Source organism: Hordeum vulgare, chromosome 2H, assembly GCF_904849725.1.
Source record: "Hordeum vulgare subsp. vulgare chromosome 2H, MorexV3_pseudomolecules_assembly, whole genome shotgun sequence".
Taxonomy (NCBI): Eukaryota; Viridiplantae; Streptophyta; class Magnoliopsida; order Poales; family Poaceae; genus Hordeum; species Hordeum vulgare.
This window is the reverse complement of record NC_058519.1, coordinates 92085115-92111388: the sequence shown is the minus strand read 5'-3', so window position 1 is coordinate 92111388 and position 26274 is coordinate 92085115. Positions and strand designations below refer to the sequence as shown.

At 47.7% G+C, this 26274-nt stretch overlaps 1 protein-coding gene across 1 annotated transcript; it reads right to left on the bottom strand.

The window, feature by feature from the left end:
* Positions 1 to 21580: 21580 nt before the first annotated feature.
* LOC123429680 (alcohol dehydrogenase-like 7) lies at positions 21581 to 24161 on the bottom strand. The gene is made up of 9 exons (XM_045113693.1): positions 23991 to 24161; positions 23780 to 23916; positions 23633 to 23679; positions 23126 to 23448; positions 22968 to 23050; positions 22611 to 22686; positions 22460 to 22524; positions 22257 to 22352; positions 21581 to 22167 (listed from the first exon to the last, which is right to left on the bottom strand). The coding sequence occupies exons 1-9, from the start codon at positions 24034 to 24036 to the stop codon at positions 21835 to 21837; spliced, it is 1206 nt and encodes a 401-aa protein (XP_044969628.1). The 5' UTR covers positions 24037 to 24161; the 3' UTR covers positions 21581 to 21834.
* Between the last annotated feature and the right edge of the window lie 2113 nt (positions 24162 to 26274).

Sequence of the window (26274 nt, the reverse complement as noted above, 5' to 3'; positions counted from 1 at the left end):
GTTAAGGAGTCAGCCAAGCTTCGCCAAGAGCTGCACCTAGTCAAGGGCCTGCTCCACACTGAGAAGATGCAGAATCGCAAAGTAAAGAAGGCAGGCGCACCTGAAGGGAGGACAACTGTTGCTACTAGGGGTGGTGTGTTACCCATCCAGGCAGTCCCTCTTCGGAGTCGTCGCCTGACAGCGGAAGAGTACACTGAGATCCTCGCCGCCTCGCCTAAGAGACGCCGTGATGTTCGGATTCTTTCCTCCACTCCTATAAAGGAAGAAGATGTTGATGAAGACGTGGACAAAGATGAGCATCTTGTTGAATCCACCTTTGAGACTGAGCAGTCCGCCGCGTAGGATTTAGCGTAGGCAATTAGGAGTACCCCGAGCATAGGGTATCCATGTATCCGTTTCTAATTTATGTATGTGTGCATGATGTAAGTCACCTATTACCTTAGGCAGCCTATAAGTGACTACATCACCTAGTTTCTATGAATGCAATTTCCGTTTGTCAAAAACTTTGGTTTTGAAAACTCGGCACTTGCACGTATTGGACCCCCTCTTACTACGAACGAATCCTTGTATTCCCGAGCAAGGTGGCATTTTGACCTATCTGTTTCTATGACAGGATGGTGAACACAACCCGCAACAGCACCTTCCGCAACCCCGGCGCCGGCTCCTTAGGGACGCCGCAGGGAACCGAAGGAGAAGCTCACGCTGGAGGTCACTACGAGCAGCCTAGAGACCTTCCGCCACCACCTCCTCCTGAGAACTTGACGATGGCTTAGTTCCTTCAAGCTCTTCGGGAGGAGCGTCAAGCCAGCAATGCCGCTATTTAGCAGCTGACTCAAGTCCTGGTGGACAACCCGTCACGGAATGGGAATGGCGGTGGCCGCTCTACTCTTTCTGAGTTCATGCGGACTACGCCCCCCATATTCACGGACACGACTGAACCACTTGATGCCGATGACTGGATCCGCACCATTGAAGACCTCCTTGCGCTGGTCAAGTGCACCGACGATCATGAGAAGGTCCTTAATGCTTCTCACTGTCTCGGAGGCACCGCCAGGGCATGGTGGGATGGATTCCAGATCATGCGGATAGGGCAAGTCATCACTTGGGTGATGTTCAAGGAAGGATTTCGCGCGGCTCACATTCCACCTGGACTGATGACCATTAAGAAGCGGGAATTCCGAGCCTTGAGGCAGGGCAATGGAACTGTTAAGGAGTACCTGCAGAAGTTTAACCTCTTGTCGAGGTACGCGCCCGAAGATGTTAACACTGAGGCCGCTAAGGTGGAACGCTTCATGGAAGGGTTACAGCAGTCCCTGCAATACCAGCTGGTGGTTTGCGACTGCCAGACTTTCAGCGAGTTGGTTAACAAGGCGCTTATGCTGGAAGACAAGCGTCGTGCAATGGACGACACCCGCAAGCGCAAACTGATAGGCAGTGGAGGACCCAGTAGCGCAAGACCAAGACCATGGCAGTCGGCACCTGCAAGACCCAACTTTCAGCAGCAGCAGTATAAGCACCCAGTGTTCCGCCAGAATTATCAGCCTCAGCAGCAAGCCAAGCCAGTAGTCAACCCGCCGAACAACGGCGGAGTCAAGACCAACCCTCTGGGGCAGGTCACCTGCTTTGGGTGTGGTCAGACCGGGCACTATTCCAGGCAGTGCCCCAACAAGAAGCCCGACGCACCGCGTCCCAATGCACCCAACCCCGGTCAAGGTGCACCAGGAAGGAACCAGGCCCCCCGCAACCAGCAGTTCAATGGCAGGGTCCGAATCAATCACATCACTGCAGAAGAGGCGCAGGAAGACCCGGACTGGATTCTGGGTACGTTCCTCGTCAACTCAACTCCAGCAACAGTGTTGTTTGATTGTGGTGCCCCACATTCATTTGTTACTCAAAGGTTTGCGGAGAAGTGTGGTTTAAAACCCACTCTACTCCGTGGACAGATGGCAATTCAAACCCCGGGAGCAGTATTGAGGACCAACCTAGGGTGTAGAAGGGTCGAGATAGTTATCAATGGGACGAGTTTCTTGGCAGACCTCATTGTGCTTAAATCGCAAGGTGTAGAAGTAATCCTCGGCATGGATTGGTTGGCCAAGCACCAGAGTCTTTTGGACTGTGTCAATAGGGCCATTACCATGACAAGCAACCAAGGGGTCAAGGTCAAGTTTGTCTCCGAGCCAGTATCGGCTCAAGTGCCTCGAGTCAACAGTCTATCCGAGGTAGAGCTTGATCAAGTGCGTGTAGTCTGTGAATGCCCGGACGTCTTTCCTGACGAGCTACCCGGAATGCCTCCCGACCGAGACATCGAGTTCATCATCGAGCTCATGCCCGGATCAAGGCCTATATATTAAAAGCCTTACACGATGGGTTCCGAAGAGCTGGCAGAGCTGAAGAAGCAGCTGGATGAGCAACTCAGGAAAGGGTTCATCCGTCCGAGTGCATCACCTTGGGGATCACCTGTTCTATTTGTTTCAAAGAAGGATGGTACCATTCGACTATGCGTCGATTACCGTTCTCTTAATGAAGTCACAATTAAGAACAAGTACCCGGTCCCCAAGATCGAAGACCTGTTTGACCAGTTAAACGGGGCCAGGGTATTTTCCAAGATCGATCTTCAATCGGGATATTACCAGTTGAAGATTCGACCCGAAGATATACCCAAGACTGCATTCGTGACCCGATACGGTTTGTATGAATGCACTGTCATGCCCTTCGGTTTGACAAATGCCCCAGCCTACTTCATGTACCTCATGAACAAGGTCTTCATGGAATATTTGGACAAGTTTGTCGTCGTGTTCATCGATGACATATTAATCTTCTCCAAGTCCGAAGAGGAGCATGAGCAATACCTGAGGTTAGTTCTGGGAAAGCTTCGAGAGCACCAGCTTTATGCCAAATTCAGCAAGTGTCAGTTCTGGCTGAACGAAGTTGGATTTCTGGGTCATACCCTGACGGCAAGCGGTTTGGCCGTAGATCAGTCCAAGATTACTACAGTGACCAACTGGGAATCACCAAAGGACGTGAAGGATGTCAGGAGTTTCCTCGGGCTCGCGGGATACTACCGCAAGTTTGTAGAAGGTTTCTCCAGCATCGCTCGACCTATGACTCAGCTCTTGAAGAAAGGCCGAAAGTTCGAGTGGACACCGGTATGTGAAGCAAGTTTCCAGGAGTTGAAGAAGAGGCTAACTACCGCCCCGGTATTGGCTACCCCAGACATCAACAAGGAATTCGTAATATATTGTGATGCCTCTGGAACCGGGCTCGGTGGAGTCCCGATGCAAGATGGCAGGGTCGTGGCGTACTTGTCACGGCAACTGCGACCGCATGAGGAGAACTACGCCACCCATGATCTCGAGCTAGCAGCTGTAGTGCATGCTCTGAAGACGTGGCGAAAATTACCTTCTAGGGAAGCGATGTGAGATATATACAGACCACAAAAGTCTGAAATATATGTTCACTCAAAGGGAGCTGAATATGAGGCAGCGGAGATGGCTTGAGTTAATCAAGGATTACGACCTCAGCATTCAATATCATCCCTGCAAGGCGAACGTGGTAGTTGATGCCTTAAGCCGGAAGGCAGGCTCCTTGAACGTCACGCTCAAGGAAAGGTTACCCGTCTTGTATGAACAGATGGAGAGCTTCGGGCTTGAGATAGTCGAACCAGGATACCTGGCCAACCTCGAAGTCAAGCCTACTCTAGCAGACGACATCAAGGTAGCCCAGAAGGGACACAAGAGTATCGAAGGCCTCAAGAGGAAGGTGCGAGAAGACAAAGCCCCAGGATTCTCGATTGATGAGCAAGGAGTATTGTGGTACGGGAAGCGCTTATGCATACCTAACAAGGCCGAACTTAAGGACTTGATCCTGCAAGAGGCTCATGACACACCGTACTCTATCCATCCAGGTGGTACCAAGATGTACCAAGACCTCCGAGAACGATTCTGGTGGCATGGCATGAAGAGGGAAATTGGCTCCTATGTCGGTAAATGTGATGTATGCCAACGAGTCAAGGCTGAACACAAGCGACCTGCTGGATTGCTGCAACCTCTTCAAGTGCCGGAATGGAAGTGGGATAAAGTCGGTATGGACTTCATCACCGGGTTGCCCCGGTCGAATAAGGGTCATAACTCCATTTGGGTCATAGTCGATCATTTGACCAAGGTGGCCCATTTCATCCCCGTTAACACCACCTACGATGGCAGCCAGCTGGCTAATCTATACATTCATCGAGTGATGAGTCTCCATGGAGTTCCCAAGGAGATCGTGTCCGACTGCGGCACGCAATTCACCTCAACATTCTGGAAGAAGTTCCAAGAAGCTCTCGGAACCAAACTCTCCTTCGGTACGGCTTTCCACCCGCAAACGGGCGGACAGACCGAGAGGGTAAACCAGATACTTGAGGACATGCTCCGTGCCTGTGTTTTGGCTCATGGTGCCAAGTGGGAAGATTGCCTGCCATTTGCTGAGTTTTCTTACAACAACAGCTACCAGTCCGGTCTTCAGATGGCCCCATTCGAAGCGTTATATGGGCGGAAGTGCCGCACCCCGCTCAATTGGTCCGAAACCGGTGAAGGACTAGTTTTCGGACCAGAAGCACTGCACGAAGCAGGGGACAAGGTTCAGCTTGTCCGAGAGAACTTGGAGGCAGCTAAGTCAAGGCAGAAGAGCTATGCGGACCCTTGCCGCAGAGATGTGGAGTTTGTTCCCGGAGACCAGGTGTACTTGCGAGTCACGCCTCTCAAGGGGACCAAGCGTTTCCACGTCAAGGGGAAGCTAGCTCCCAGGTTCATTGGACCCTTCAAGATCACGGCAAGGCGCGGGGAAGTAGCTTACCAGTTGGAGCTACCTCCTGAGCTTTCGGGTGTGCACAACGTGTTTCACGTGTCACAGCTCCGGAAGTGTTTACAAGTGCCGAACCGTCCCGATCTTTACAAGGACATTGATCATCAAGCTATTGACCTTCAACCGGACCTTACCTACCGCGAGAAACCGATCCGCATTTTGGATGAAGCTGAACGTTGCACCAGAAGCCGCACCATCAAGTTTTTCAAGGTTCAGTGGAGCAACCGTACCGAAGCAGAAGCCACGTGGGAACGTGAAGACTATCTCCGATCAGAATTTCCCGAGCTATTTAACGCTTAGCTTAGGAATCTCGGGGACGAGATTCTTGTAAGAGGGATAGGTCTGTCACACCCTGTTTTTCATCACAAGTATTTTATGTTGCAAAAATCAGAGCTTGTTAAAACTTTTTCAAATAATGTTGTGAGTGCAATGTCAGCCCTTGTATGAGTGAATGCTTGCTTGCTTGATGACTCAAACCCATGAAAAACTTATTATTTTGCTCTCTTCAAAAACCCTTTTTCCTTTATATCAAGATCACCTTCATCATGTTGGGATACACTACTAGCTTATGAAGCCAAGTGGCACTTCCAACCAAAGTTGGTGATCTGATCCAGATATTATTTTCATTCATTAAAAACATTAATTGGTGATTTAAAATATTATTTTCCTATTTTATATTTATGTCTGTTTCTAAGGCCAGGAATGATATTCCCACAAGGAAAATTGCTTTCCGGCCTTAGAAAATTCTGAGTAAATTCATGGAAGCTCAGAAGGACATATATTTTCCATATATAAGATTTTCAACCCTATTTTATATTAATATTATTTGAGTAAAACCCTGAAAACCATTTCTGTCTGTTTTAGCTTTTTGAGATGTTTCCCAAGGAAATAATCTCAATAAATTCCCATAAAATTACAGGAGCCCTCCCAAGACATATTAGGTGCTCACATAAAATATCACCTTGATCCAAGGTTTGGGAAGTGCACCTAATGAGCCCAAAACCCTCTCTGTCCACAGAAGAGTTGGAACAACTCTACATTGCAAAGTTTCGCCAATGGAGCTGAAACTTTGCAGAAGTGTTTGACACCCCAAATGAGGACTCGACATCAAAGATGGGATTTGTGAGACTCTGTTTGGCCACACTTCCTTTGTAAAGGACAGTACTGGTCATTTTGAGGCATTTTCAAGTTTACAAAGCTAAACTTGTTCAATGGAGCTCAAATTTGGTGAAACCCTATGTTTTTACCCCAAGACCAAACCTGTTAAGTTTCAGTTCCAGTGGTGGAGTGGAAGCACCCCAAATCACTGTCGAACACCTACTGACAGGAAGGTAAAAACCCTCCTAGCCACTGTTTTACCCAATGTCAAGGCCCCAAACTTGGTGAGTTAGAGCCCCAGAACACCCTGAGAACCTAGTCAATCAGCCCCTCCCCAACTCCAAGCACTAGTGACAAGATCTTCAATTTGAGCCGCAGGCCAGTACTGGCAACACTGGGTTCCTTGCCTCCTTTGACCAGCCTGTGCACCCACTAGCACACAACGGCTAGGCACACTCCCAGCAACACTCAGGACATGGAGGACACGTCCAAAGTGCCCAGAGCGCGCCAGCATGCCGTGACATGCCAAAACCGCGCTCTAGACGCGCTACAGAGAACCTCCAGCAAGGGGACGTCGCCCCGGCCAGTTCCAACCCCCCCAGTAATTCCCAAATGCTCCCCCGACACCCACTCTGTGCAAAGCTACCATCAGGGCCCCCCTCTCCTCGCACAAGAGCTCAGGCAACGCGTGCCCGCGCGCGCCCGACGCGGCCGAGCATGCACGATCGCTGCGGCTCGACCCCACTCGCTTTCCCTCTGTGGCCGATGCACCAGGAGGTCCTAAACCACGTCCCGAACCCGTGGTTTCGCGGCCAGCACCTCACTATGCTCGCACGCGCGCCACGGTGAGTCACGGGCGCGCCCGAGTCGGCTCACCGCCGCTGGCCTATAAATAGGTTCCCCCCGGCACCCTAGCACCCCCAGGCAGCTTCAGCACAACCACTAGACTCCCCCTAGCCGCCCAATCAAGCTCGCAGAGCCCCGGTGCTCGAGGTCGACCGAGGCCCCTCCGCCTCGGAGCTTCGGTCGATCTCCGGCTACACGCCGGCTCCTGCGTCGCCCGACCTCCCATTGCAGTCCCCTTGACGCCAGGATCATTTCCCCCAACTTCCCCGAGCGAATCTGTGCCCCTAGCCACTAGCTCGGCGCCAACCCGAAACCTTTCTGCCACGACCACCTCGTCGTCGGCGACCCAGACCACCTCCAGTGATGTCCCGACCACGAGCAGGTAAGTGGAGGAACGAGGGACCCATTCCCGCTCCTAGATTGGCCTGAGGGCAACGGTAGCCCTGCCGGCGTCCGTCTCCACCTCTCTGGCTGGATGTAGGAGAAGGACCCGACAGGTGGAGCCCACCTGTCGGTGTCCTGGGCAGCCAGCGCACGCAGCCGCTGACACTAACCCCAGGGGCCCGCAGGTCAGGTTTGAACCTGGCCCGCGCGCACCTGGTGGCCAGTCTGCTGGCTGGGCCGACTCGGTCTCCCCCCCTTGGCCTTTTTCTTTTATTTTTTAACCTGCAGCTTAAATGATTTTTATAAAAATATTTAGCCAGTAGAAAAATATGATTCTTCCACCAACAATTTTCTAAAAATGTGTAGTAATTGATTCTGTAGAGTTTGACATTTATCAAAAACAGAATCTGTTTTGGTATAATAAAATGATATTAAAAGCATTTTTTTGCTCCTGTTTGCTTTTAAATAAATATGCTTAGCTAATAAAAACCATAGGAAACATTTTCCAAAATGATAAACTGAATTTATTCAAGCTTTGCAACATTTTTAAAAGCACCTTGTGATCTGTTTTGGTGTGAGCTATTATTTATTTATTCCTTTCTCGACGGTAGAGTTACCGAGTGACGGAGGATCCGGAGCGGAAGACCTCGAAGACCCCGGATACCTAGCTAACCAAGGCAAGCAGCCCTTTGACCATGACTTGATCATAAACATTCTTGCATGCTAGTATAGTTGTTATTTTCCCGTTGCATGTGATCACAGTGTCGGTTCATCATTGGTGTGATGGTACCGAAAGCTTCTTCGAAGCACTTGCATGATAGTGATGTTATACATATGGCTCCTCGGAGCACAAACATGATGAGCTTGACCCTACCACTTATAAGGATCATGCTACTGTCATGTTGACTAGTAGAGTAAGATCATTGCACTGAGCTTGACCCTACCCCTTGAGGGTCATGTTAATACCATGTTGACAAGTAAAGATAGAGCATATTATCATGAGCATGATGATGAGTTAAATCAAAGAGTTCATGAAAACCCCGTCGGGTGCCACTAATGCCCGAGGGTGATGATGAGTTGGTGGCCAATATTGGAGAAGTGGTGCACCGGGTATTTTGTGTGTGTGGTTTCGGAAATGGGATTAGATTTATGATGTGTCGACCGTCCCAACCTTACCAGTACGGGACGGGGCTTTGTTGATTACTCTGGTCGGTACTAGCAAAGAGCCACATTACTAGTGGCGGGAGTGATCGGTGTCACTCTCGTGATGGGGTCGTGCCAGGTAGGACAACTATGCCATTATTATGAGTTCCAGGCACACCATTGGTCCCCGCATGGTTGATACTGTCCAGAGTCGGTGCTCGTAAGACGTACAACATGTGGGATGGGTACCAATCGAGTGGACCTCTTTGTCTAGTATCGTCAGGGGAAAGATGATGATCGGGTACTTACCTCGGGTATATGTGATATACCGCGAGTTGTGGATGACACGGAAGTTTCCCGTTTCTCGTGGGTCCAGCATACTACCTCTGGAGAGTGTCAAACTATTCGAATAGCCATGTCCACGGTCAAGGACAGTTGGGTGGTGCTGCTTAAACTGCGTCCAGCGTTTCTGCATAAACCAAGTGTAAGTGTGAGTGTGTGTGTGTGGTGTTAAAAAGGTGTTGTTATGAGAGTAATAATATGACCAAGTTCGGTGACTTGGCATATAGGGTAAACCCGGATGGTTTAGCCCTCATTAATACATTGAAGTTATGACAAGTCCGATGACTTGGCATATAGGGTGAACCCGGATGGTTCAACCCTTAGCAGATATGTTGATATCTGTAAGATGTTCTTCAAGAGTAGTTCTTTAACTTGTTGCATATACCTGATCATTCCACCAAATTGCATTCCACCATAGATACATGTTACTATTATTCTTCACTATCAATGTTCATATCATGGGCTGTTTGCGAGTACATTCAAAGTACTCATTGGCTTGCCACTGGTTATATTATTGACCAGACATGGAAGGACCGGAGTTTGGCGATGAGTACGCCGTCGGAGACGAACCTGCGATCTAGGACGCTTCCGAGTCAGAATGCCTGTCGGTGTAGGCTTGATGGCATGGGCGCTGCTTAGCCCTTACGAGTTTCCGCTACTCGATGTATCTGTTTAATTTGGCTTTAGGCCTCGCTCTTGAACCCGACCTTCTGGTCGTTTGATGTAATAATTTCGGTACTTGGATGTAAGACTCTATTATTCAGTATCTGTGTTCAGTGAACATTGATCCTTGGGGTCACTGGGCACGGCGAACTCGACTTGCTAGTCGGGGTCCCCACAAAGCTAGCGTTGCTACTCTCAATCAAAGAAGACAAAGGCATATCATTAGGATCCAAAGGAGCACTTCTACTAGCAACCAAATTCATTAACTCGTCCATCTTAGCACTCAACGAGTTAATTTCCTCTATAGCGTGTACCTTCTTACTAGTAGGTGACCTTTTAGTGCGCCATTGAGAGTAGTTCGTCATGATGTTGTCTAAGAGCTTTGTGGCTTCTCCTAACGTGATTTCCATGAATGTTCCACCTGAGGCGGAGTCCAAGATATTTCTAGAAGCGAAATTCAGGCCAGCGTAAAAGATTTGAATAATCATCCAAAGGCTCAAGCCATGAGCGAGACAATTTCTAATCATTAATTTCATTCTCTCCCAAGCTTGTGCAGCCTGTTCATGATCAAGTTGCTTGAAATTCATGATATCATTATGGAGAGAGATGATCTTAGCCGGCGGAAAATACTTGGATATATAATCATCTTTGCACTTATCCCAAGAATTGATACTATTTTTGGGCAAAGAAGAAAACCAAGTTTTTGCGCGATCTCGCAACGAGAAAGGAAAAAAGCTTCAATTTAATCACAGCATTATCCACATCTTTTTTATTTTGCATATAGCAAAGCTCAATGAAGGTATTGAGATGGGATGCGGCATCTTCACTAGGAAGGCCAGAGAATTGCTCTTTCATCACAAGATTCAGCAAAGTGGCATTGATTTCGTATGACTCCGCACTAGTGGCGGGAGCAATCTGAGTACTCCCTCCGTCACGGTTTAAAAGGCGTGCATGGAAATTCTCTAGAACCTAGGTGGTTATTGATTGGCTGTGAAATGAGTTAAAAAATAGCATTCACACTATGCATGCATATAAAAGTAGTACAACGGAGTACTAATTAGGAGCTAGGAGTAAATGCAATGCGCCTTAAATCTTGTCTATTGTGGAAATGCACGTAAATTTAACTGTGCCTTCTAAACCGTGATGGAGGTAGTACTAATAAAATCATTATTATTAGTATTCGAGAAGTCACAAAGTTTGGTGTTTTCATTCATGGTGACTTGAGCAAGCAAGCAAGCACACGAGCAAACAAAGAGGAGGCGAGAAAAAGGGCGAACGAAAAAGGCAAACAAAAAAGGCAAATTGGTGAAGTGGGGGAGAGGAAAACGAGAGGCAACTGGCAAACAAAGTAAATACAATAGATGAGTGACACCTACTTGGATGAGTTCTTGACTTGATCTTCCTCCCCGGCAACGGCGCCAGAAATTCTTCTGCTGCGGCAACAAAAGTCCTTCCTTGGCGCTTAGGAATTCTTCTTGTTACTTCTCTTGTTTGCGTCGGTTTTTCCCTTGAAGACGAAAGGGTGATGCAGCACAGGAGCAGTAAGTATTTCCCTTAGTTTGAGAACCAAGTTATCGATCCATAAGGAGGGCCTCGTCAAGTCCAAAGTACGTGTGCAAACACAAAGAAGCTTGCACCCAACGCTTCAAAGGGGTTGTCAATCCCTTCAATATTGTTTGCAAAGTGAGATCTGAAGGCGGAAAGTGCCACCAAGTAAAAAGTGTAAGGCTGAAACTATGGTGTGGAGTAGACCCTCGGGGCCATAGTGTTCACTAGAGGCTTCTCTCAAAATAGCAAATATCACTCTAGGTGAACAAATTACTGTCGAGCAATTGATAGAACCGCGCAAAGTCAAGACGATATCTAAGGCAATGATTATAAATATAGGCATCACGTTCGAGACAAGTAGACCGATACTTTCTGCATCTACTACTATAACTCCACACATCGACCGCTAACCAGCATGCATCTAGTGTATTGAGTTCATGACGAACAGAGTAACGCCTTAAGCAAGATGACATGATATAGAGGGATAATCTCAAATGAATGATGAAAACCCCATCTTTTTACACTTGATGGCAACAACACGATGTGTGCCTCGCTACCCCTTCTGTCACTGGGTGAGGTCACTGCACGGTATGAACCCAAAACCAAGCACTTCTCCCATTGCAAGAATCATAGATCTAGTTGGCCAGACAAAACCCACAACTCGAAGAGAATTACAAGGATATGAAATCATGCATAAGAGAGATCAGAAGAAACTCAAATAAGATTCATAGATAATCTGATCATAAATCCACAATTCATCGGATCTCGACAAACACACCGCAAAAGAAGATTACATCGGATAGATCTCCATGAAGATCATGGAGAATTTTGTATTCAAGATCCAAGAGAGAGAAGAAGCCATCTAGTTACTAGTTATGGAACCGTAGGTCTATGGTGAACTACTCACGCATCATCGGAGAGGTCATGGTGTTGAGGAAGAAGCCCTTCGTGTCCGAATCCCCCCTCCGGCAGGGCACCAGAACATGCCCCAGATGGGATCTTGCGGAGACAGAAGCTTGCGGCGGCAGAAAAGTGATTTCGATAATCTCCTGATTTTTTTGGGGATTTTTAGGGCATTTATAGGCACAACCCCTAGGTCAGGGGCGCTCAGGGGGCCCACAAGCCTGGATGGCGCAGCCTTCCCCCTGGCCGCGGGGTGGGGGCTTGTGGGGCCCCTGTGGCTCCCCTGCCTTGGCTCCCAAGCTTCCCGATCTTCTTCCGTTCCAGAAAAAATCTTTTTGGGGATTTTCTTCCGTTTGGACGCCGTTTCAAAATCTCCTCTGAAATGGGTCAAAAACATGGAAAAACAGGAACTGGCACTTGGCACAGAGTTAATAAGTTAGTCCCAAAAAATATATTAAAGGCATGCAAAACATCCAAAGTTTGACAAGATAATAGCATGAAACCATCAAAAATTATAGATACGTTGGAGACGTATCAATGATCTCATCGGATGAACCATGATGTCAAGGATTCAATCAATCCCGTATGCAATTCCCTTTGTCTGTCGGTATAGAACTTGCCCGAGATTCGATCGTCGGGATCCCATACCTTGTTCAATCTCGTTACCGGTAAGTCTCTTTACTTGTTCTGTAGCACATCATCCCATGACTAACTCCTTAGTCACATTGAGCTCATTATGATGATGTTCTACCGAGTGGGCCCAAAGATACCTCTCCGTCACACGGAGTGACAAATCCCGATCTCGATTCGTCCCAACCCAACAGACACTTTCGGATATACCGTAGTGCACCTTTATAGTCATCCAGTTACGTTGTGACATTTGATACACCCAAAGCACTCCTACGGTATTCGGGAGTTGCACAATCTCACGGTCGAAGGAAAAGATACTTGACATTAGAAAAGCTTTAGCATACGAACAACACGATCTAGTGCTATGCTTCGGGTTGGGTCTTGTCCATCACATCATTCTACTAATGATGTGATCCCCTTGTCAATGACATCCAATGTCCATGATCAGGAAACCATGATCATTTATTGATCAACGAGCTAGCCAACTAGAGGCTTGCTAGGGACATATTGTGATCTATTTATTCACACATGTATTACTCTTTCCTGTTAATACAATTATAGCATGAACAACAGACGATTATCATGAACAAGGAAATATGATAATAACCATTTTATTATTGCCTCTAGGGCATATTTCCAACAGTCTCCCACTTCCACTAGAGTCAATAATCTAGTTACATTGTGATGAATCGAACACCCATAGTATTGTGGTGTTGATCATGTTTTGCTTGAGGAAGAAGTTTAGTCAAAGGGTCTGCAATATTCAGGTCCGTGTGTACTTTAAAAATATCTATGACTCCTCTCCGGACCTGGTCCTGGATGGACTTGTCGCGGCGTTGGATGTGCTTGGTCTTCCTATGAAATCTGGGCTCCTTGTCTATGGCAATGGCTCCAGTGTTATCATAGAAGAGTGTCATCGGACCTGACGCGCTTGGAAGCACTCCAAGGTCGGTGATGAACTCCTTCATCCAGATCCCTTCATCAGCTGCTTCCGAAATAGCTATGTACTCCGCTTCACATGTAGATGGTGCCACGATATCTTGCTTGCTGCTGCACCAGCTCAATGCCCCACCATTCAAAACATACAGGTATCCGGTTTGTGACTTAGAGTCATCCAGATCTGTGTCAAAGCTAGCATCGGCGTAACCCTTTACGACGAGCTCTTCGTCACCTCCATAAATGAGAAACATCTCCTTAGTCCTTTTCAGGTACTTAAGGATATTCTTGACCACTGTCCAATGTTCCATACCGGGATCACTTTGGTACCTCCCTACCAAACTTATGGCAAGGTTTATATCAGGTCTGATACACAGCATGGCATACATTAGAGAGCCTACGGCTGAAGCGTAGGGGACAGTACTCATCTTCTCTCTATCTGCTGCCGTGGTTGGTGACTGAGTCTTACTATATCTCTTACCTTGCAAAACTGGCAAGAACCCCTTCTTCGAGTTTTCCATATTGAACTTATTCAATATCTTGTCAAGGTATGTACTTTGTGAAAGACCTATGAGGCGTCTCAATCTATCTCTATAGATCTTGATGCCTAATATGTATGCAGCTTCTCCAAGGTCCTTCATTGAAAAACTTTTATTCAAGTAGGCCTTTATGCTCTCCAATAACTCTATATCATTCCCCATCAATAATATGTCATCCACATATAGTATGAGGAAAGTTACAGAGCTCCTACTCACTTCCTTGTACAAACAGGCTTCTCCATAAACCTATATGAACCCAAACGCTTTAATCACCTCATTAAAGTGAATGTTCCAGCTCCGAGATGCTTGCACCAGCCCATAGATGGAGCGCTGGAGCTTGCATACCTTGTTCGCACTCTTAGGATCGACAAAACCTTCTGGTTTTATCACATACAACTCTTCCTTAAGATACCCGTTAAGGAACGCTGTTTTGATGTCCATTTGCCAAATTTCATAATCATGAAAAGCGACAATTGCTAACATGATTCAGACTGACTTCAGCTTCGCTACGGGAGAGAAAGCCTCATCGTAGTCAACTCCTTGAATTTTTCAAAAACCCTTTGCGACAAGTCAAGCTTTATAAACGGTCACATTACCGTTTGCGTCAGTCTTCTTCTTGAAGATCCATTTATTTTCTATGGCTCGCCGATCATCGGGCAAGTCCACCAAAGTCCATACTTTGTTCTCATACATGGATCCTATCTCGGATTTCATGGCCTCAAGCCATTTGTTGGAATCCGGGCCCGCCATCGCTTCTTCATAGTTTGAAGATTCACCGTTGTCTAACAACATGATTTCCATCACAGGGTTGTCGTACCACTCTGGTGCCGAACGTACCCTTGTGGACCTTCGTGGTTCAGTAGCAACTTGATCCGAAGCTTCATGATCATCATCATTAAATTCCTCTTCAGTTGGCGTAGGCGCGAGAGGAACAATTTCCCGCGCTGCGCTACTCTCCGGTTCGAGAGGGGGTACAATTACCTCATCAAGTTCTACTTTCCTCCCACTTTCTTCTTTCGAGAGAAACTCTTTCTTTAGAAAGGATCCGTTCTTGGCAACAAAGATTTTACCTTCGGATCTAAGATCGAAGGTATACCCAATAGTTTCCTTAGGGTATCCTATGAATACGCATTTCTCTGCTTTGGGTTTGAGCTTTTCTGGTTGCAGTTTCTTCACATAAACATCGCAGCCCCAAACTTTTAGAAACGACAGCTTAGGTTTCTTGCCAAACCATAATTCATACGGTGTCGTCTCAACGGATTTAGATGGTGCCCTATTTAAAGTGAATGCTGCAGTTTCCAATGTGTATCCCCAAAATGATAGCGGTAAGTCGATAATAGACATCATAGATCGTACCATATCTAATAAAGTGCGATTACGACATTCAGACACTCTGTTACGTTGCGGTGTGCCAGGCAGCGTCAGTTGTGAAACAATACCACATTTCCTTAGGTGTGTGCCACCTCGTGACTCAAATATTCGCCTCCATGATCAGATCGTAGACACTTTATTTTCCTGTCATGTTGATTCTCAACCTCACTCTGAAATTCATTGAACCTTTCAAATGTTTCAGACTTATGCTCAAATCATCGGTGAGAGTGAGGACATAACGATAGCCACCGCGAGCCTCAACGTTCATTGGACCACACACATCAGTATGTATTATTTCTAATTAGTCGGTTTCTCTCTCCATTATTCCTAAGAATGGAGTCTTAGTCATCTTGCCCATGAGGCACGGTTCGCATGTGTCAAATGATTCAAAGTCAAGAGACTCTAACAGTCCATCAGTACGGAGTTTCTTCATGCGCTTAACACTGATATGACCAAGGCAGCAGTGCCACAAGTATGTGGGACTATCATTATCAACTTTACATCTTTTGGTATTCACACTATGAATTTGTGTAACATCACGGTCGAGATTCATCAAGAATAAACCATTCACGAGCGGAGCATGACCATAACACATATCACTCATATAAAGAGAACAACCATTATTCTCTGACTTAAATGAGTAGCCGTCTCGCATTAAACAAGACCCTGATACAATGTTCATGCTCAAAGCTGGTACTAAATAACAATTATTAAGGTTTAAAACTAATCCCGAAGGTAGATGTAGAGGCAACGTGCCGACGACAATCACCTCGACCTTGGAGCCATTCCCGACGCGCATCGTCACCTGCTTTGAGTTGCAAATGTGAGCAACAACACCGGTATCAAATACCCAAGAGCTACTACGAGCACTAGTAAGGTACACATCAATAACATGTATATCACATATACCTTTGACGTTGTCGGCCTTCTTATCCGCTAAGTACTTTGGGCAGTTCCGCTTCCAGTGACCTTTTCCCTTGGAATAGAAGCACTCAGTCTCAGGCTTGGGTCCATTCCTTTTCTTCTTCCCGACATCTGGCTTACCGGGCGCGGCAACGAATTTGCCGTCTTTCTTGAAGTTCTTCTTACCCTTGCCCTTCTTGAAACTGGTGGTCTTGTTGACCATCAACACTTGATGCTCTTTCTTGATTTCTACTTCTGCAGATTTCAGCATTGAGTACAACTCGGGAATGGTCTTCTCCATCCCTTGCATGTTGTAGTTCAACACAAAACCGATGTAGCTCGGTGGGAGAGACTGGAGGATTCTGTCAATTACAGTGTCATCCGGAAGTTCGACTCTAAGCTGAGTGAGACGATCATGCAACCCAAACATTCTTAGTATATGCTCACTAACAGAACTATTCTCCTCCATCTTACAGCTAAAGAACTTCTCGGAGACTTCATATCTCTCGACCCGGGCATGAGCTTGAAAAACTAGCTTCAGCTCCTGGAACATCTCATAGGCTCCGTGTTGCTCAAAACGCCTTTGGAGCCCCGTTTCTAAACTATAGAGCATGCCACACCTAACTAGAGAGTAGTCATCACTCCGCGTCTGCCAGACGTTCTGAACATCTTAGGCTGCCGCGGGAATAGGAGGGTCACCTAGCGGCGCATCAAGGACATAAGCCTTCTTGGATGCAATAAGGATGAGCTTCAAGTTGCGGATCCAGTGCGCATAGTTGCTACCATCATCTTTCAGCTTGTTTTTCACTAGGAACGCGTTGGAATTGAGGTTGACAGGTGCGTTGGCCATTGGATCTACAATATTTGTAAAGACAACTTTTAGACTAAGTTCATGATAATTAAGTTCATTTAATTAAATTATGTATGAACTCCAACTTAAATCGACATCCCTCTAGTCATCTAAGTGTTACATGATCCATGTCGACTAACCCGTGTTCGATCATCACGTCAGACAGACTAGTCGTCGATGGTGAGCATCTTCATGCTGATCGCATTCAACCATGCGACTCATGTTTGACCTTTCGATCTCTCGTATTCGAGACCATGTCTGTACATGCTAGGCTCGTCGAGTCAACCTAAGTGTTTCGCGTGTGTAAATCTGGCTTACACCCGTTGTATGCGAACGTTAGAATCTATCACACCCGATCATCACGTGGTGCTTCGAGACAATGGTCCTTCGCAACGGTGCACACTTAGGGGAATACATTCTCGAAATTTTATGAGGGATCATCTTATTATGCTACCGTCGTTCTAAGCAATAAGATGAAAAACATGATAAACATCACATGCAATCATATAGTGACATGATATGGCCATTATCATCTTTGCTCCTTCGATCTCCATCTTTGGGCATCGCATGATCATCATCGTCACCAGCGTGACACCATGATCTCCATCATCGTGTCTCCGTGAAGTTGTCACGCCAACTACTACTACTACTACTACTACTACAGCTAACCGTTAGCAATGAAGTAAAAGTAGTAAACACATGGCGTTGCATCTCATACAATAAATTAAGACAACTCTTATGGCTCCTGCCGGTTGTCATACTCCTCGACATGCAAGTCGTGAATCCTATTACAAGAACATGATCATCTCATACATCACACATGTAACATCACATCATTTGTCCATATCACATCACATGTCAAACCCTGCAAAAACAAGTTAGACATCCTCTAATTGTTGTTGCAAGTTTTACGTGGCTGATTTGGGTTTCTAGCAAGAACGCCTTCTTACCTACGTGACAGCCACAACGTTGATATGCCAAAGCTATTTACCCTTCATAAGGACCATTTTCATCAAATCCAATCTGACTAGAGTGGGAGAGACACACACCCGCTAGCCACCTTATGCACCATGTGCATATTAGCCGGTGGAACCTGTCTCACGTAAGCGTACGTGTAAGGTCGGTACGGGCCGCTTCATCCCACAATACCGTCGGAAAAGAATAAGACTAGTAGCGGCACGCGGTTGATCCAGCAAGGAGGAGGGAGGTTGGGGAAGTGCTCCGACAGCATGACGGCCTGGTGGCGATGGAGCAACGAGGTGCCCGGCAGGGCTTCGCGAAGCACGGTGGGAGACGAGGAAGAAGAGAAGCAGGGCTGTGCCGAGAGAGAGAGGAATTGTCATGTCTCCAATGGCCAAAACCCCCACTATATATAGGGGAAGGGGAAGGGTGGAGCGCCCCTTAGGGTTCCCCACCTCTAAGGGGTGCGGCAGCCCTATATGGGGCATGAGGTGGCGGCGAGGAGGGGAGGAGGGGGTGGCGCACCCCCTGGTGGGCCTTAGGCCCACCAGCGCTAGGGTTTCCCCCCTTCCCTGTCTTGGGCGCCTTGGGTTGGGTGTGGGGGTGCACCAGCCCACCCAGGGGCTGATTCCCTCTCACACTTGGCCCATGTAGCCTCCCGGGGCTGGTGGCCCCTCCCGGTGGGCCTCCGGAACCCTTCCGGTGGTCCCGGTAGATTGTCGGTGGTGCCCGAAACATTTCCGGCGTCCAAACCCATCCATCCTATATATCAATCTTTACCTCCGGAATATTCCGGAGCTCCTCGTGACGTTGGTGATATCATCCGGGACTCCAAACAACCTTCGGTAACCTCGTATAACAATTCCCTATAACCCTATCGTCATCGAACCTTAAGTGTGTAGACCCTACGGGTTCGGGAGGCATGCAGACATGACCGAGACACCTCTCCGACCAATAACCATCAGCGGGGTCTGGATACCCATGGTGGCTCCCACATGTTCCATGATGATCTCATCGGATGAACCACGATGACAAGGATTCAATCAATCCCGTATACAATTCCCTTTGTCTGTCGGTATAGAACTTGCCCGAGATTCGATCGTCGGTATCCCATACCTTGTTCAATCTCATTACCGGTAAGCCTCTTTACTCGTTCCGTAGCACATCATCCCGTGACTAACTCCTTAGTCACATTGAGCTCATTATGATGATGTTCTACCGAGTGGGCCCAGAGATACCTCTCCATCACACAGAGTGACAAATCCCGATCTCGATTCATGCCAACCCAACAGACACTTTCGGAGATACCCGTAGTGCACCTTTATAGTCCCCAGTTACGTTGTGACCTATCACACGTTTTATACACCCAAAGCACTCCTACGGTATTCGGGAGTTGCACAATCTCATGGTCGAAGGAAAAGATACTTGACATTAGAAAAGCTTTAGCATACGAACAACACGATCTAGTGCTATGCTTAGGATTGGGTCTTGTCCATCACAACATTCTCCTAATGATGTGATCCCGTTATCAATGACATCCAATGTCCATGATCAGGAAACCATGATGATCTATTGATCAACGAGCTAGCCAACTAGAGGCTTGCTAGGGACATATTGTGATATATTTATTCACACGTGTATTACTCTTTCCTGTTAATACAATTATAGCATGAACAATAGACGATTATCATGAACAAGGAAATATGATAATAACCATTTTATTATTGCCTCTAGGGCATATTTCCAATAGGCGGAACAGAGCAGCACACACCTCTCACCTTCTACTGGAATAAACAAAGGAGAGGGTGGGCACGAGCAAGTATATATAGGCATCTCTTTGGTCTCGGTTGGTGGCCAGAACCGGGACAGAGTACTGATCTTTAGTCCCGGTTCCAGCCACCAACCGGGACTAAAAAGTTGCGCGAGGAGCAAGGACCATTGGTCCCGGTTCGTGTCTCGAACCGAGACTCCAGCCCGGCCGGCGCCCTGGCCTCACGAATCGGGACTTATTCATCCATTGATTCCGGTTCGTAACAAAACCGAAATTAAAACCCTTTCATCGTCTGGACCAAAGCCTTGTATTTTACTAGTAGAGGTGGATTTCACTACCGTCGAGATCATTGTTGATGTAGCGGTGGCAAAGAACAACAATTAAGGTGTCATCATGAGAGTTATCCTAAAGGTGGATTTCATATCAGGGAGCGTTCGCGGTTGTACTTGAAGGTGTAACATACCATACGATGCTCAAAGCATTGGCCCGCAGAGTAGACTTGATGGGTTCGTTGGAGCTTGTATAGCCGGACGTCTCAAATGATCCTCATACATCCACGGATGTATCCGGTCAGTGATCGAATAGAAGAGAGAAGAAAAAAAGTGATTCAATCGAACCCCTTGTATCATTTTTATACATTCAGGTTGTCCGTAAATTCTCATATTCATCTCAAATATGAGGGAAGATACGAGAGTTCGTGGTCGCGCCGGGCATGCCCGGTCAATCCGCCACATAAGACGCTATCACACCCCCAGGCCAGTTTTTTGTTCATTCTTTCTTTCCTTTCTCTTCCTCTTCATCAATTATGTGCAAGTGACCGAATATATAAAAAAAAAATTAAAAGTATGGCTACATGAACGGACGGGGACACGTCCGATCACTGACCGGGTGCATCCGCGGGCATCCGCACGCATTTAAGGGATCATATTTGTAATATCCGAGTGTACATGCTCTTAGTCGGCGTGATAGTAGTGGACGTCCCTGAACTCGGAACATAGATGTAACTTTTAGTATGTTCAAGGTGCTTCGTATTTTATGTAAACTTTTATAGGGTAGTATCATTTTTGAAAGAAAAAAATCAAACACATTTCTCTCTATAGAATAATGAAAAAGTCCATTTCAAATCCTGAATTGGTAATGGTTCGGCGAAATAAACACTCAACTCAAAATCTCGATCGATTGTATTTTGAACTATGCAATCCCGGTCTAAATCAAACTTTCAGATCATTTTTCAAACATGGATTGTCGACCTGGCCCGGGATGACCGGGATTGGGCCGGCCTAGTTCACCCAAACGCATGTTGCATGTTGTTGATTTAGTTTGTTTTGTTCATTATTTGTTTTTTCTTTTTTGTTCTTTTTTCCTTTCTTTTTTCTTTTCTTGTCTTTTTCCCTTCTGTTTTTATTTTTATTTTATTTTTTTGTTCTTTTTTCCTTTTGTTTAAATTCTGTGCTGCGGCTCGACGTCCAAAGGAACATCGAGGTAAATAAATAACTCCTTTTTTCCTCTGCTAGGGCTTTAGTAAGTACATATTTCGAATGAACCATCAGCGATCTAGCTAAATTGCTGCTAGTAAAAACTAGACACGAAGCAGTAGGCAGGGAGTCTCGATCGCACCCCTACCTGAGACCGAAAATCCAAAACAAGATGGCAAGTCGAGTCCAAATCGCATCAAGATTTCTCGTCTAAAAATCGTTTGGTGCGTGTGTGGTCCACGTAATACCCTGGCTTTTCCCACCCATCTCATCCCGTATAAATTGATGGGCCGGCCCAATCGTGATGTATATACTCTGAAGTTTGTATTTTAAACGAAAAAAACTGAAGCAGGTCGGCCCATTAGATGAATCTCTGTTAAAATTTGCTAAGGTTTGATTAAGACCGAAATTGCATAGTTTAAGATACAATCAATCAGGATTTTAAGTTGATGTTCGTTCCGCCAGACCTCTATCAATTCAGGGTTTAAAATACATTTTTTCATGAAATAAACTATCCCCTCTCGCGTCCAAATGAAGAAAGACATTATAGCGAAAGCCCATGACAACAAGAAGTCGCCCACAGACGAGCAGTGACTATCGTGGCTAGTGACGAGAGGACAACGATGTCAATCACGCCTTGGCCTTGCAGGCGCCTCCATTTTCCACGCCGACACCGGTCTCCTTGGCCCCATCCATCCAGATGATGCACCTGAGGCACTTCCCCTGGGTGAGCAGCTCGAACGCCCCGTTGATGTCGTCGAACCCCATCTCGTGCGTCACGAACTCGTCCAGCTCCAGCTTCTTGTCCATGTATTTCTGCGCCAGGATAGGGACGTCGGTCTTGGGCTTCAACCCGCCGAAGAGCGAGCCGACGACCGACCTCCCCCAGAGGATGTCGTTCGGCGGAATGCTGATCGGCGCGCCGCCCCTGGAGACGCCGAGCACGACCGTCTTCCCCCAGCCCTGTTTTGACCAATCACCATGAATCAGACTCATACGTACATCATGTGCAAATGTGGCATGCCCAGCCGCATGGGCCGTGCATAGCATACCTTCCGGGAGCTTTGGAACGCCTCCGCCATGACCGACGTCGAGCCGATGCACTCGAAGCAGTAGTCGGCGCCACCGCCGGTCATCTCCGTGATGACCTACACAGATGTCGATGGATGAAAAGCTCGTTAGCAACTAATACTGCATGAACGGATCGTCGCGCGCGACGATTTATTCGGAATCGGAATCGGGATCGGATTCGCACCTCGCTCACGGCCTTCTCCCCAATGTCGTTCGGATTGATGAAGTCGGTGATTCCCAGCCTCTTACCTGCGATTGATCATTACTATCCTGACATTGTTTCTTCTTCAGATGATTAGATTAGCCCTGCATAACTATCCACTTATGATACATACCGATGTCCCACTTCTCCGTGTTAAGATCCACTCCAATAATCCGCTTAGCCCCACGCATCCTGCACCCTTGTGCTACCTACAGTAAGCCACATTGTAGATCGCACTAGTTGGAAACGTGCGGTGTACAGTGTACTGTGACAGACTGACAGACACTACAAGATCAGGCTGCTTTCAGCCGACAACCCGAACCAGGCATCACACTGTCACAATATATTAACAGTAGCAGTGGCATATATGCTCTCAGTAAAGAAATATAAAGAGCATCTAGATCAATATTTTTAGTGATCCACACGTTTTTGTATTTGTTTAAAGAGGGAGTACAATGATTCCGAACGAGGGATCGTAGTCAGACGTTACCGCTAGCCCGACGACGCCTAGCCCGAACACGGCGACGCTGGATCCGGGCTCCACCGCCGCCACCTTCCACGCCGCGCCAACACCTGAACCCGGCAATCAGTTTGCGGATGCTTTAGTTGCTGTTTTGTAACGAAAGTAGGTCAGTGAAGACTAGTTACCGGTGGAGACGCCGCAGCTGAGCAGGCAGGCCTTCTCCGGCGGGACGCCGGGCTCGAGCTTGACGACGTGCGAGACGTCAACGACCGTGTACTCGGTGAAGCTGGACACGCTGATGAAGTTGTGGATGGGCTCGCCGGTGGCGGCGATCGAGAAGCGGGTCGTGCCGTCCCGCGGCATGCCGGGCCCGGCGGGGAGCCCGGAGCAGATGTTGCTGCGGTCCGAGAGGCAGTCTGGGCAGTCGCCGCACTGCGCCGAGAATACCGGCACCACTGTGTCCCCGACGGCCACCTCGTGCACGTGCTCCCCCACGCTCTCCACCACGCTGGGAATAAAGGACACAAAAACAGTTCGCCATAGTTGCTCTGGCCAGTTGCAAGTTTTTTTCTTTTTTGGATAATTGGAGTTGAAAGTTCAAATAATTTGCGATCTCATCGTGGAATTTGTAGTAAGATTTCAGATGAATTTAGTGTGTCCTTTGGACACGGGTAGATATATTATGCATTTACCCGGCTGCTTCATGGCCCAGGATTATGGGATGCTGGCCCGGGAAATCCTACTCGAAAGAGGAAAAATACTGTAAATAGCATGCCCTGATTATCAAATTGTATTATAAAAAATTGACCCGTGGCATCACATATAAAGAACTGACGCACCTTCAAGCGCCAGAAGGTGACGTCGGTGTGGCAGAGCGAGGTGCAGAGTATTCTGATGCGGACCTCGTGCGCCCTCGGCGGCGCCACCTCCACCTCCTCCATCTCCAGCGGCTGACCGGCCACCTTGCTCACCGCCGCTGCAAATGAGGCTACGCATTTGAAGAAAGGATGGAGGTAGACGAGGCCATGTACGTCGGCGGCGCGCGAGTACCTTTGCATCTGATGGGTTTCGTCGCCGTGTTCTGCTCCATCGTCATCCCAGCAGCAAGTTGTCCCTCGCTCACCCTCTCTAGCTACGTGTGCAGTGATCTGTGGAGCTGGATGCTGAGAGCCTACGAGAAAGGACAGGTACCGCGTTTCGAGGTCCTGCTTTATAATTGAGCGAGTTCACTGTGCCCGTGGGCCGTGGTCCGACAGCTTCCACTACCAAAATAGCCGAGGACGCCCATCCAAAGGTTTCTTTCTCGCGTGTGGGATATTCCTAAGTTGTCTGAAAACAATTTTGCTGTAACTTGATTTTGCCAGAAGGAGGAGAAGGTGGCGAGGAGTAGGGCCAGACACGACTGACAGCAGCACGTAGCACTTCGCCGGAGAAGGAATCGATGCGTCCGAAAGACGCGAGAAACATCTCCACCGTCCATGATCCGTATCACGAACCGTCCCACGATCCGTCTCATGCACTGTTTCATGATCCGTTTCGATCAACTGCCGAACGGACGGCACCTCCGCGTTCCGCACACGTATAAATCGATGACGATCTTCGTCTTCTTGATCAAGCAAGAAAGACGGGGATGTAGATGAATTTCCCAGTAGCGCGACGGCGCTCCGGTGGTGGTGATCTATTCCTGCAGAGCTTCGCCCGAGCTCCGCAGAAATCCGATCTAGATGAAGAACTACGAAGTAGAGGTTTAGGGTTGCACGTGACAAAGTTGTGTCTGAAAAAGCCCTAAACCTCTAGTATATATAGGAGGCGGGAGGAGGCAGCCTTGACGCCACAAGGGAGGCTCCCTTGGGTCGGCCGAAGTGGAGGAAGGAGGAGTCATCCTCCAATCTCAATTGGATTAGGACTCCTTATTAGATTTCCAACCTCTTTTGGATTTTCCACTTTTTCCTCGTGGTCTTTTCTTGGACGACTTTGTCAGCCCATTATGCATTATTGCACATCCAATAAACCCATGTAGATCCCTTGGGGCGTGGTGGGCCCACCCAGTGGGCCCCCGGAACCCATTCATCACTCCCGGTATACTGTCGGCAATGCTTGAAAACCTTTCGGAATCCAAATAACAAGTTCCTATATATCAATCTTCGTTTCCGGACCATTCCGAAACTCCTCGTGATGTCCGGGATCTCATCTGGGACTTCGAACAAAACTTCGGTCACCAACACATATAACTCAACTATACCGAAACGTCATCGAACCATAAGTGTGCACACCCTGGGGGTTCGAGAACTATGCAGACATGACCTGAGACACTCTCTGGTCAATAACCAACAGCGGGACTTGGATGTCCATATTGGCTCCTACATATTCTACGAAGATCTCTATCGGTTGAACCTCTATGTCAAGGATTCAGTTAATCCAGTATGATGTTCCCTTTGTCCTTCGGTATGTTACTTGCCCGAGATTCGATCATCTCACCATACCTAGTTCAATCTCGTTATCGTTAAGTCTCTTTACTCGTTACGTAATACAAGGTCCCGTAACTAACTCCTTAGCCACATTGCTTGCAAGGTTTGTTGTGATGTTGTATTATCAAGTGGGCCCCGAGATACCTCTTCGTCACATGGAGTGACAAATCCCAGTCTTGATCCATGCCAACCCAACAGACACCTTTGGAGATACCTGTAGAGCACCTTTACAGTTAACCAGTTACGTTGCGAAGTTTGATAACCCACAAGGTATTGTTGGGTAACGTAGTAAATTCAAAATTTTCCTACGCCATACAAGGATCTATCTATGGAGAGACCATCAACGAGCAAGAGGGAAGAGCATCTTCATACCTTTGAAGATCCCTAAGCGGAAGCGTTACTAGAACGCGGTTTATGGAGTCGTACTCGCAGTCATTCAAATCGCGGTGTGATTCCGATCTACGTGACGAATCACGGCACATCCGCGTTCAACACACGTGCAGCCCGGTGATGTCTCCAACACCTTGAACCAGCAAGGAGGGAGGAGAGGTTGAGGGAGAGCTTCGGCAGCACGACGGCGTGGTGGTGGTGGAGCTACGTGGAACTCCGGGAGGGCTTCGCCAAGCACCGCGGAGGACGAGGAACAAGAGAGGTAGGGCTGCGCCGAGAGAGAGAGAGGTTTGTGCATCTCAAAACAGCCCCAACTCACGGGTATATATAGGAGGAGAGGGAGGAGGGGGCGCCACCTCTAGGGTTCCCACCCTAGCGGTAGCGGCAGCCCCATCTAAAGCCAGGAGGTGGTGGCCAGGGCAGGGAGAGGGAGGGGTGGCGCGCCAGGTGGGCCTGGCCCCCTCCTGCGCTAGGGT

Coding starts and splice junctions, on each gene's coding strand:
- LOC123429680 (XM_045113693.1), bottom strand. CDS start 24,036: ATGACGATGGAGCAGAACACGGCGACGAAACCCATCAGATGCAAAG. Junction 23,917..23,990: donor GAAACCCATCAGATGCAAAG/GTACTCGCGCGC, acceptor CCTCATTTGCAG/CGGCGGTGAGCAAGGTGGCC. Junction 23,680..23,779: donor TCACCTTCTGGCGCTTGAAG/GTGCGTCAGTTC, acceptor TCTTTCGAGTAG/GATTTCCCGGGCCAGCATCC.